The 13,011-nt window shown below is 34.2% G+C and overlaps 1 protein-coding gene across 4 annotated transcripts in view; it reads left to right on the forward strand.

Moving 5' to 3' along the window:
• SLC4A7 (solute carrier family 4 member 7) overlaps positions 1-13,011 on the forward strand; it is a 103,154-nt gene that overhangs the window by 33,252 nt on the left and 56,891 nt on the right. For all 4 annotated transcript variants that reach the window (XM_027587930.2, XM_027587927.2, XM_027587929.2 and 1 more), the window contains exons 2-4: positions 6,410-6,491; positions 10,190-10,336; positions 12,831-12,969. In XM_027587930.2, the coding sequence (XP_027443731.2) occupies positions 6,410-6,491; positions 10,190-10,336; positions 12,831-12,969 (368 nt within the window). The remainder of the gene's footprint in view (positions 1-6,409; positions 6,492-10,189; positions 10,337-12,830; positions 12,970-13,011) is intronic.

Consider the following 13,011-nt stretch of genomic DNA (forward strand, 5'->3'; position numbering starts at 1 on the left):
ATGTTCTGTTACTACTAAATGTGTGTATTATGCTCCCAGTCTCTTTTTCTGTGACCCTGTATAAGTTGTAGTTATTAGCTTGGAAGATTAGGTAACTTAGAAGACCGTGATTGGCTGTACCATAAAAGCAACTTAGGAGAGTTCATCTGTGCAAAGCACAGTGACCTAAATCAGATATGTACTCACTGTCCCTGGAATCTTCAAGGGACTTAATTGCATTACATTGTCAAAGACAAGGCATTTATATATTACCATGGAAAGATTTCGCCTGGAGAAGAAGTTACCTGTATGTACCTGGGTGTGATCTTGTGTTTTATTTACAAACAGATTTGACTTTTTCAGTTTACTAGTGAAGCTTGAAGTAATGTCAGGCTTATTAGCACTGGCTTAGAATAGTATCATCCTCTGTGTCCTTGGCTGTGGAAGTCATATGCTGAAAAGAGTAAATCCTTGTGTAAAGTTAGCAATGTTTGTAGCATCTTTATTATTCTATAAAATTAGGTTTTTTGATTAGTTAATATTACTTGAATGAAGCTTTTAAAAATTCCGTTTGGCCAAAGTATTAGGAAAGAAGTCACTTTGTCTTTAATGGTTAAGTATGTTTTGAATATAAACTGAAGTATTTGATAACTCTTTGGTTATAATCATAATTTATTGGAGGTGTTACTTTTGGGCTATGGCCATATGTTTTATGTAATGAAGAAATTAATTTGTGATAGGGATCTTCTCATGCTGTTTTATAACAAATTTTGTAAACCTCAAGTGTCCAAAAAGGATATAAGACTAGATTTATGAATATATTGTTAAATAATCTTTTAACATTCTTTTTTTCCTTAAAATTATGCCTTTGACATGTTAAAGTTTGATTTTTGGTCTTTTGGCCAAGAAAATACACATCACAGATTTTGCTGTCTCAGATGGAAAAATGACTTATGGGAAGAATTAGTAAAATGTGTTACGTAGTTATAAAGTCTGTTTCAGATAGTTTGATTTTGCTGGGAATTCCTGCTTATGAATTGAATTTTGATTTTATCATGTGTTGATGATGGGCTTTTTTGTTTATAAACTGATTTACTACATTTTCAAAATACTAAGTACCTTTGTATGTTTGAGCTTTGTGTTCATAAGGAATCTTTAAGTGAATCCAGGGTAGATTTTTAGCTGAGTAGTCTTGTCCTTTGAAACATACTCAACATTCCAGTATTAGAGAGCTTACCAAGAATCCTGTTTGATGCTTAGGATATATTGGTGAGCAAAACAGACCATGATTCCCCTCTTCTTGGAACTTACTGTTCTACTGGAAGATAGTAGAAAGAGGTTAAAGAAGTAGTTATATAAGTATGTAAAGAATATCAAGGTAGTAGTTACATAAATATGTGATTATAAGTTTTAACAGATGCAAAGAACCCACGTAACTGGGACTCTATAGAGACCTGGCTTTTAATTTCAGTTCTTTGACCAGCTAACAGTGTAATCTTATGTCACTTAAGCTTTGTGTGTGTGTGTGTGTGTGTGATGTATGTATAAACTCTGGATATTGAACTGAAAAAGTAAAGGCTTTTGATACCTGTGAGTCTGTGAGGTCTCATTCATTAAGATTAGGAATGGAAAAGAGAATTAATTTACCTCCAGATTTTTTTTATCATGGGGAGCCACTTAGCTGTAAATTAACTGTTAAACTGGAAATTTGATTGTATTACAGTTTCTCATTCACTGATCTATCCCTGGTACCTGAATAATGCTTGGCATATAGTATGTACTCAGTAAATATTTGTTGAAAGAATGGATGAGTTCCTTAATTCCTAGTCCTTTAAGGGAATGAAACTTCTTTCATGAACTATTGGATTTATGGGGAATGAGGGTATTATCTAGGGGAAGAAGAGGCAAACTGACCGTATGCTGAGGGATTTTCTGGCTGTCTCCTGTTGGTTTTCACTAGAAAACTGCAATGGAACCCAAGTAATGATAACCTTATGCTGACTGGAGATGCGGAATCTTGACAGAGCACCTACTGGACCTTATTTCAGTAACCATATACTATTTGATAGCCCTAAAATAAGTGATTCATACGTGTTTTTTGGTGTGTGTGTGTGTACTGATTTGGAACTTGGAATGATTGCGTCTCCCCATAGAAATAATAAAATAGATATTTGTGATTTGTAATTTCAAGTAGAAGCCTGATGAGGCTTTCCATTTGTCCATAACTTGGTATTCCATTGGCATAGCCATTCCTCTGTTAAGGGACTTTTGGATTGTGTCCAGTCTTTTCCTGTTATAAGCTGTAATAAATAACCTTGTACATGTGTCATTTCATACACAGAGAATTTAAACTTTCTTTGTGATCTTATATGGCTAATTTTTTGTTGTCTTCTTTGTTATGGAGCACTTATAATCTGATTAGTAACCTTATTTTATAAGTAGAAATGGAACAGAAAATTCAAACCAAGGCAAATAATTTTAAGATTAGAGTGAGTCAGTCTTATACTGAGATACTTTGGGTGCTTTTTTATTCTTCCATGTATTTGAATTTTCTCAGTGCCTTGGCATTATCTCATTTTAGGAAGGCTTAATAGACATTGGCTTACATTACTCATCTGATGTTAAGAATGAAAACATTTTGATGTCAGGGGTTGTTCTTTGTTGACTATTTTTAGTTTTCCACTATATTCTTGGAGTTAAAAAATGAAGTTTTTTCTAGATGCAAATATAAAAATAACTGACATTAACAGATTAAAATTTGAATTTATTCTTTTTAAATTACTAAAGTTAAATGTGTTTGTAACAACAACGACAAAAAAAACAGTATTTTGATTGTTTCTGTGTTACTGCTTTCCTAATCATCAACATGAGACAGTGTTAGTTTGAAGGTTAGCCTTCCAAATATTTATTACTATGTAACACATTTTTTGTATATACTTAAAGAACACAAATGTACTTTATGTAGTATAAACATCTATTTAGAAATATGGACTGAGGCATTATCCTAAAATGATAGGATTTAAAGCACAGTATGTTTGTTTCGGAAATGAATTGTCCCCTTGAAACATCGATGGCTTTGTTCTAAGGGATTTTTCAATATATAGTCATATGCAACCTGCAGACTTTGTTGAATTACTTGTAATATGTCAGGATGACCAATTTGTGTGGCCTACTTAATGTTTGCATTTAGAGCAGATTGCCTTTTTGATTCATGTTTCACAGTTGTTGAAAAGCTACAAAAAGTTTTTAAGAGAAGGGAGAAATGCAGATGCTCTCCCCCCTTCTTTATACAGTGCTAATCCTGTAAGTTTCTTGTACTCTTAAAATTGGAACTTTAGTTTGTTCTGCCAGTTACACGTGCGAACATTCTTATTGAAAACCTAGTCAGTCACAGTAAAATAATAGTCTACTTGGCTTTAAGTTAAGTGACTTACTTAAAGCTTCACGGACACGATTCAATGGGAGCAAGCTGGGTGGGCCATGAGAGGATGTGCTGGTGGACAGCTTGTTTTCGGCATGCCACTTTTTGCACATTTTGGCAGGGTTTTTGTATGGTAGATGTTTAGATGTCCAACTTAAGCTGTTTTTGAGTGTTAACTAATAGTGTTGTTAGTACATCTAAACATGTAAGTATATCTGTAGAAATAAAAGGGTTTTTTTTTTTTGGTTAGGGGTAAGAGAAAAATATTGTTTTGCTTCCTATCTTAGCGAGCGTTCCTGCTAATGAAAGTTTAGAATGGGAGCAGTTAATCTTTTTAGAATATACAGTATGCTACTTCTTGGGATAATTGTCTTGTAGGAGACTGCTTGTCTTGTACCTGTGCTTGAAATCACTGGAGGAGAGCTAAAGGTTTTAGAGTATGACATGCTTACTAATTATACTTTCTTGTGGGGTTTTTTTTTTTGTGTGTGTGTGTGTGTAGGGGTCTACGTGTATATTTTTGTGTTTTCTGCTTTAGCCCTTCCTCATTACTATTGGCGTTTGATTGTTGTGAGGCAGTTTGATGAACCACCCATATTGTTGTCACTCGTCTTTCTTTGTCCATTATATGAAAATACACAGTCTGTTTCCCACTCCTGTAGATATGGAGCCTTAGCGAGTCATTTGACTTCTCTGCGTTTTCTTTATTAAATTGAACACCAATCCTTAAAAGTTTTATACAACAACTTCTTGATACTCAACTCTATTTGATTATATATTTGGATATCTAACCTTCAGAAAGTAAATTTGGATATCAAGAGATCTGCATTGTCTTAACGTATTGTGTCTGGTTCTGAATTTTGGGAAGCAAATAGAGTTTGGATAGCAGGGGATTTGTACAGAAAGGTAATCAAATTGATTCAGTTCCTGAATTTAAAGGTTGGAGAATTTAGACACAGAATTTGGATAGCAAGGCACATTTGTATACGAATCTACTTTGTAGACATTGAAAAAAGCTATACACAAACATATGATATTGTAGATCAAAAGTTGGAGGAAACGTTAATAGAGCATCTTAACCAACCTCCTATTTGGTCCTTTCTTAAATAGTCTTCCAGTTTATGCTTAGACATTGAAATTGGTTAGAAGCTGTGTTCTTTCTGGTTTATTATTCTAAGTGTTAGAGGAGATCCTGGACAATAAGACCAGCCATAAAATGGGAATGGCTGAAAATGTGTCTTGCAAAATTTGAAAAGTACTATAATTAGATAGATAAAAAATGTAACTGTATTCTAGAAAAATAATATTCAGTGGGGTATTAATGTAATTAATGTTACTATTATAATTTTATTATTTAATTCTCTTATCTCCAGTTGTCTCTGTGGCCTGCAGAAGTACCAGTTATAGCATAACGACCTTCAAAGAGATTGAATTAGATTATTTATTTTCTTTTTTGAAAGCTCTCTCCTTTCCTCCTTTGGAAGGTTTGTAGTACTTTGATTCCATCTGAGCCAGAACATTGTCCATTTCCTGTTGCCCATCCTTTTGCCTGCTTAGAACACTGGTTTCAGGTTATCGACCTCTTTCTTCATCAAGCCCCCCAGCTCCTTCCAGGTCATTTCTAGATCTTTAGCCTCTTTCTGGGCCATTCTTTTCCTTGCATTAATCTTTTGCATTGATTCCTTGACAGCATTAGAGGATAGGACCTCTCTGGTGTGATTAATTTGCTGCATGAGGTTCCGTATCCTGGGTTCTTCCGCATACTGCACATACAGCATAGACTGTGCGAGCTGATCTGTGTCACTCTTGAAGTTAGATAGGCTTATTTAATATTGCCAGCTCTTCTCAGAACCTCTGTATATCTTTCCAAACTCTTGAATGTCTTCTCCAGTATGTCTCCCCAGTACCTGGCTTTGTTGAACATGGCAGAGTCCTTGTTAACTGTTGCCTGATCATTGTACACTGTTCTCTAGTCTTAGAATGGAATAGACTTTCCTGAGGAATTGGAAGTGGTGATGTCTTCTTTGCCCACCCAGTCAGGGTGCACCTGTTGAGACACGTTGTGGTAGTTGTATTGGACAAAGTGCAAGGCCTCCTAACAATGGTGAAGGTTGGCGAGGTTTCCTTGCACAGCTACAGCTGACCCATGCTGGGCAAGGGCTCAGAATGGGCTACAGCTCAAATTGAAGCCTTTTGAGGGAAGGAATTTGCTCATCTGTTTATATCTGTGCCACAGAATCTTGAGCATACTACTATTCCTTTCAAAGTTAAGTTAGAAGTTGGGAAGGGAAGGTAAAGCTAAAATTTTATTCTTTTAAAAATAGTCTATGGAGTATTTTACAAAAATACATTTCTTTTTGTTGAGCTGGAGACGGGAACAAAATTATGAAGGTAGACTTAGACAACTCAAAGTTAGAACCTCCTTAAAGGTTAAATTTTGCCGTGGCTTTTCCTTTGTAGAAATAAAAAGTTCTTATAACTTTGATTGGCTCTTGGTTAATTTACAAGTGGAAGTGATACTACATGTTTAGTCTATAGACTCATTTTTGACCATTTTATGTGGAACCATAATACAATCCAGTATAGCTGAGTTAAGTGTTTCCTTTTAATTAGGGGACCTAAGAGCAAAGAACAACCAAAAAAGCATTCCATATTGATAAGTAAGGGTTTCCCTCACCCCCAATTTTCTCTAATTGCTCATCTGGATTGTCTTTCTGTTGTAGTAAATACATGTACTAATTACTTAGTAACTTCCATAGAAGACCAATTAAAAACTGTCACCTCAGTTCCTACCATGAAATTTTGTATAGTCTTTTGTGGTTTAAAAAAAACCTATAAGCCTACTTTAAAAAAGAATGCAGTTAGCTATAATTAGTTAGCTTATAGTTAGCTTCTTTGAGAGGAAGGCAATCTGTTACTTACTTTTTGACTATTTCAAATAATTCCCCTATTAGTAGGTTCTTAGTGTATATTTGATGTCATGAGTAAATGAGAATAATTTCTTTTTAGGGTCCTGATGAAGAAGCTGTTGTGGATCTTGGCAAAACCAGCTCAACTGTGAACACAAAGTTTGAAAAAGAAGAACTAGAAAGTAAGTTTAACTTAGCTTAACGGGATAAATTACTAATGAAAGTTTGTTAGTGTGCTTTAAATTTTACCTGCTATTTGTGGAAACTTTTTGTTGTTATGAGGTAGAGTATAGATTTGAAAGAACGTTTAACACTTTTCTAAATATAGTTTTAAGGAATAATGTAGCAAACATCCATGTAACCATACTCATATCTGCAGTTACGATATTCCTTGATTTCTCTTTGTTGAAAGTATTGATATAACAAAGATTTTAGAATCTATGCTTTTTTTTTTTTTTTTGGAGAGAGAGCGCATGAGTGGGGGCTGGGGGCATGGGGCAGAGGGAGAGGGAGAATCTCAAGGAGACTCCATGCTCAGTGTGGAGCCTGACGGTAGGGCTCAATCTCATGACACTGAGATCATGACGTGAGCTGAAATCAAGAGTCGGATGCTTAACTGACTGAGCCAACCAGGTGCTCCTAGAATCTATGCTTTTCAGATTTCGTTGGTGGTTGCCATTACTTACCTTGGAAATTAAAAAACCAAAGTTAAAAAGTCAGTTGATTCTTTTTTATTTTTTTCATTTCTTTCAGGCTAGGTAATATGTTTTTAACGTTTCAGAATGCCAGACTAATAAGCCACAGTTATTACTAGTCATATAAATGTTCATTTTATAGGTGAGTTACATCAGCCTTTTCAAGTGCTATGATATCAGCATAGAATTGTGGAGCAGTTGAATTATATATCAGTCTACTAGGAAGAAGTCCTGGCAAATGGTTTCTTCTCTTTTTTTTTTTTTTCTTCTGATTGAAATAATTTTTGATTTACAGAAGAGTTGCATAGATAGTACACAGAGTGTTCCTGTTATCCTTCACGCAGCTTTTTAAAATTTTAACATTTTACATAACCATCAAAAGGTAACGAAAATGAAGAAATTAATTAACATCAGTACAGTTGTATTAACTAGACTAAATTTTGTTCATATTTCACCGGTTTTCTATTGATGTCCGTGTTATGTTCCAGGATCCAGTTGAACAGTTCGGATCCAATAGTACATTTAGTTGTCTCATCTCCTTAGTCTCCTCTGTGACAGTTTCTTAGTCTTTCCTTGTTTTTCATGACCTTGACATGTTTGAAGGGTAGTGGTTAGTTACTTTGTAGAATGTCTCTAAGTTTGGGTTTGCTTATGTTATCATATGAACAGACTGAGATTATGGATATTTGGGAAGCATACCACGGAAGTGGTGTGCTCTATTCAGTGTATCATATCTGAGGACATGTGATATCAGTGTGACTTATTAGTGATTTAACCTTGAACACTTGGTTAGGGTGATGTTCATGGCAAATGTTTTGATAGACTTTTGGGGTCTTGAGAACTACATTTTTAAGGTAAAGCCTTCTGTAAAAGCTGGTACCATATAGGGGCAGTAATCTGTTGCCTTTAAAAAGGAGATGGAAAGAGGCAAATAAGTGTTCTCCATATTTACTTTGTGAGATGGAAGAAAGCCCTGTCTTTTAAAATTGTCTTTAAAAATCTAGGCTTCCTAGGGCTTCTGAAAGGAACCTCAGTTGGTTATGGTTAGATTCTGTGAATTCCAGGTGCTAGGGAAGTTAAAATGTTTAGCAATAATTTCATCAATTGAAATCACTTAGCATATGTTACCTTTCAAATATGTGCAACCTAGAACGTGAAGAGCAGCATTGGGTATGTTTTTTTGCTTCCCTTTGTTACCCCAGAGCCTTTAGCTTTGTGTACGTGGTACATATCTAAATTTCAGTATTGGGTTTGAGGGAGAGATTATGTTTATCTCAGAGTTTGACTGAATAGCTCTTTGACAGAGTAAAGGTTAAAGAAAAAGGAAAGAAAAAAATCATAAGAAAGAACACTAAGGTTGATACTAAAAGCTAAATAAACAATAAGGCTTGGATTTTCATATTCATGTTTATTCTTTCTAAATTGGAAACTCCTATAATTTATTTTTATTTTGGTGCATTGGGGCTATGTGCCAGAACCCATTAGTTCTAATTGGAGTACTTTGTAATTCCCAGTGCACAGTGATGAGAATTTGACTCTTTAATTTCCACTTTTCTGTAGTATTCAGAAGAAAATAGTTTCACTAAAATTAAGTAGTAATATCATGAGTTTTGTTACAATTTTTTTAGTTTTCTTATTGATATATAATTTATTTAACAAATTTCACCATTTTAAAGTGTATAGTTAATTTTTTTAAGGTATATTTACTATGTTGTGCAACCATCACCACTCTAATTCTAGAACATTTCCATCATCCTCTCCCCCCCATGCTATATAATTGATTTTTAATTTTGGGATTTTCTGGTAAAATTAAAAAAAATAATTGGTATTTAATTTCTATAGTTTTTTTTTTTTTTAATCTAGTGCCTACTGTATACTAGGCAGAGTGCTAGGTATTGGAAGATGTTAAAGCAAATAATTTTAGTTCATTGTATATCTATAGGTCTAGTTCTCTTTTAGTTTAAATGTATTTAGTTTATTGATATTAATTACTATGTTGGTAACTGAAGCAAGAAATCAAGAGTGTCACCTTTTTCAAACTTCACTGGGTATGTGTGTTTCGGGCAATTCAAATTTTTTTGCTGCCCTGGATATTTGTAAATGACTGCAGAATCGCCATGAGTATTGATTTTGGGGTTACAAATGAATTTTGGCAAGTTGGCAAATTTGAAAATAAAGAATTCACAAATAATGAGGATTGACTGTACTTTCAGATCTCATCTAAAGATGAAGATCTTGAGTTTCTTGAGGTATTTATTTTCTGACCATCTTATGGAATTTGTTAGGAAAAGAATGCCATTAACTATTCATATTTCAGCGTGTTACTTTTCAAAGGACATAAGGGCAAAAAGCAGCTCCATGCCAGAGGCTTTTGCATAGTTGCAAATTAGTTAAACCTGTAGCCCACCACCCCCTTCACTCCACGTAGCTTAGATAGTAACATTACCTAAACTATTTAAGAAATCAAGTTCATGCCTCAGTATTTGACATAGTGCTGCTAGCTTTCTAGTTCCTTGATTAAGTTTTATTTAGTGGACAAAAGCAGAGAATGCCTTTCATAACCATTTCGTTGGTCACAATACAAATTGAGAATCATGCAACATCAGCAGTAGCTTTTTAATATTCCAGAAGCATATGATAACCTAATTGTATTGCTTTCCCCAACCAGTCTGACAATTTATGCCCTTTAATTGGAGTATTTGGATCATTTACATTTAATGTAGCTTTTAGTAATTTGGACCTTGCTGATTTGGGATTTCCAAAACTGTAATTAATAAATATTTACAAATATCTGCTTATGAATATTGATTATAAGATATTTAATTATCATTAAAACATATCTCTTAAGGATCTCTGTTAACTAGGGTTGACATCAAAATGTAGATGGAATAAATTTATGACTATGTAGTATGATTTCAGAAAGGCCAAACTCTTCTTTCCCAGAATGCCTTTTTAGCCTTGCCAAAGTAATGCTTACATAAGTAACCTGTTTTATCAGTTAGTGGTATTAACCCATGACATAGCATTCTATTTAGTGTTCTATAAAAGAAAAGAACAGGAAATATAGCATTGTTAATTACGTGAGCCTAAATATAATTCTTTTTTATCAAAGTAAAATTTGGTATACTTTTGTGTATATTCTTTCCTTTTTGGAAAATCAGTAATGTTTCTGAACCTTTGGCTAGGTCATCGAGCTGTCTATATTGGTGTTCATGTCCCATTTAGTAAAGAGAGTCGTCGGCGTCATAGGCATCGTGGACACAAACATCACCACCGAAGAAGAAAAGATAAAGAATCAGATAAAGAAGATGGACGGGAGTCTCCTTCTTATGGTAAGAGAAAACAGTAGTTCTTTGTTAGCACCTTAGAATTCTTTCCTGAAAAGGCTTGTTAAAAAAGTAGAATATTTTCTTTCTTAAATTTTATGTCTGCTATAATTTAGACACATTATAAACCTTGAAGAATATAGTAATTGAAGTAATATTTTTTCTCCAAGGAATATACTAATTGAAATAATAGTATTTTTTCTCTATTATATATTTCATTATTTATATGTGGAATGAACAAATATCTGGAATCTTTAGGCTCCTGGATGAGATTAATTTTTTTCCCATTTTTAAAGACATTTTTTGGCTAGAAAATTTTATCCACTAAGTTGAACTCCTTGGTTATCTGTGCAAAAAAGTGCTCTGATTTGATAGTACTGTCTGTGAAAGGACAGACTTTTGTTTGAAAGCAGAGAAATACAGAAGTGCCCATAGAAAGAGGAAATCAGAAAGAAAAAAGGCATATTGTAGAGGAAAGAGAATGTTATCTGATAATAAATATTGATAGCACTGATTTAAGTGGCCCTGAGACATGCGAATGGTGAGAGCCAAAAAGAAATAGCTGTACAGCCTGAGGAAGACTCTTAGGACATTGCAGTTAGTGGACATATAAGGCGTCATTATTCTTTTTAGGACATCACGGGCCTATATGGCCATCTCTACACCATGGGTTCTAATGTGTGCATTCTAGCAAAGTTACATGAGGTGTACTTGTAGGCACTTGTGTGCTATGCTAAAGGAATGCTTTTGTGATGAAGAGGAAAGAATCCTGTGGGTCATATAGCTACAACATGAACATAAGAAAATAGTAATATATTAAGTGGCAATTCTATGCTAAGCATTCCACCAAGCCCTTAACATATGCTTTCATTTAATTCTCTCTGCACTTATTTTATTTTTTTAAATTTTAATTTTAATTCCAGTTACTTAATATACAGCGTTATATTAGTTTTAGGTGTATGATATAGTGATTAGCAGTTCCATACAACACGTGGTGCTCATCACACCGAATGCACTCCTCAATCCCCATCACCTATTACCCATCCGCTACCCACTTCCCTTTTGGTAACCATCAGTTTGTTCTCTGTAGTTAAGAGTCAGTTTCTTGGTTTGTCTTTTGCTCTTTTTTTCCTCTTTCCTCATTTGTTTTGTTTCTTAAATTCCACATATGAGTGAAATCATATGGTATTTATTTTTCTCTGACTGACTTATTTTGCTTAGCATTGTATCTAGCTCCATCCATGTCATTGCCAGTGGCAAGATTTCATTCTTTTTTATGGCTGAACAATATTCCATTGTATGTATACCGCCTCTTCTTTATCCCTCTCTGCATTATTTCAAAGATGGGTATTGTTTTAATTTTGTAGATGGAGACACTTCAGCTTAGACTAAATGTGATGGGAATCTCTTAAAAGCCTGTACTAAGAGATAGTACATGGTCTAGTAAACGATGGCCTAGTACAATAGTAAGTGGTCACATAATTAACAGACGTTCTGTAGGTAGCCAAGGAAGAGCCAGTACATTTTTCAGAAAGGATCACTGGTGGACTTGGATGATATTAAGTAATTTAGAACTATTTTGCTGTTCTGTATGATGCATCCATCCAATTTAGGATATCGTCTGCTATTCTGAGTAGATCATTATGCTTCTCTAATTGATGTAAATAAAAGGGCACATAATGTTTTTATAGAATGCTATCTACCAAACTGTAAGTATGGTCACTAGGATAGGTGGTTTGACTGGAATTTATACTAATTTTTCTAGGGACCCTATACTGTATAGGTAAGTAGTTTAAATTCAGATGCCATGAGTGTGGGGATTCTGTTTCATAACAGTGATTTGTCCTGCCTCTCTAACCTTAGCTGACAGAGTTTTGCTTCTCTGTGATAGTACAAAAAGCCAGTTTCTGTATACCCCTTGCATTGCTTTTTCTCATCGTTTTTTGGAAGTTGGGAGAATTTCCTTTTTCAGTTTTGAATTTAGCTACATATTAATTACATATTTTTAAAATTTCTGTTTTGTCCTACATTTTCTTACATTTTTAGTGAGAAAAAAGTCCTATCTTTGAGTATAGTGTTCCATGTTTTCAGATATTGCATATTTTTATTTGTTTTTACATCAGTTAGTTATAAGATTAGTTTCACTTGTTTTTTAAATGTATTTATTTTTTAAAGATTTTATTTTTAAGTAATCTCTGCACCCAATATGGGGCTCAAACTTACAACCCTGAGATCAAGAGTCACATGCTCTACTGACTGAGCCAGCCAGGCACCCCTCACTTGTTTAACATATAATTGTTCTTTTTTGTCTGTGGGGTGATCTCTCTGTGATACTCTTTGTTTCTGGATTGTTGGTCCTTGTTTGCTTCCAGATTTATAGTATTTTAATAAAAGAATTTTGATGGAATGTATTTATAACAAAAGCATCTCACTTTCAAACTGAATTTATCTTTGAATGAATTGCGGCAATTTTTGAGTGCATTTAAATTCTTTTGTCAAGACACACCATCCCAAAGAGTTCAGTTCATTCTTGGTACTGAAGATGATGATGAAGAGCACATTCCGCATGATCTCTTTACGGAAATGGATGAACTGTGTTATAGAGATGGAGAAGAGTATGAGTGGAAAGAAACTGCCAGGTAATAATACTGAGTCTCAGTATTTAGTTGGCTTTTCTTGAT

This window comes from Zalophus californianus, chromosome 1 (genome assembly GCF_009762305.2).
Source record: "Zalophus californianus isolate mZalCal1 chromosome 1, mZalCal1.pri.v2, whole genome shotgun sequence".
Taxonomy (NCBI): domain Eukaryota; kingdom Metazoa; phylum Chordata; class Mammalia; order Carnivora; family Otariidae; genus Zalophus; species Zalophus californianus.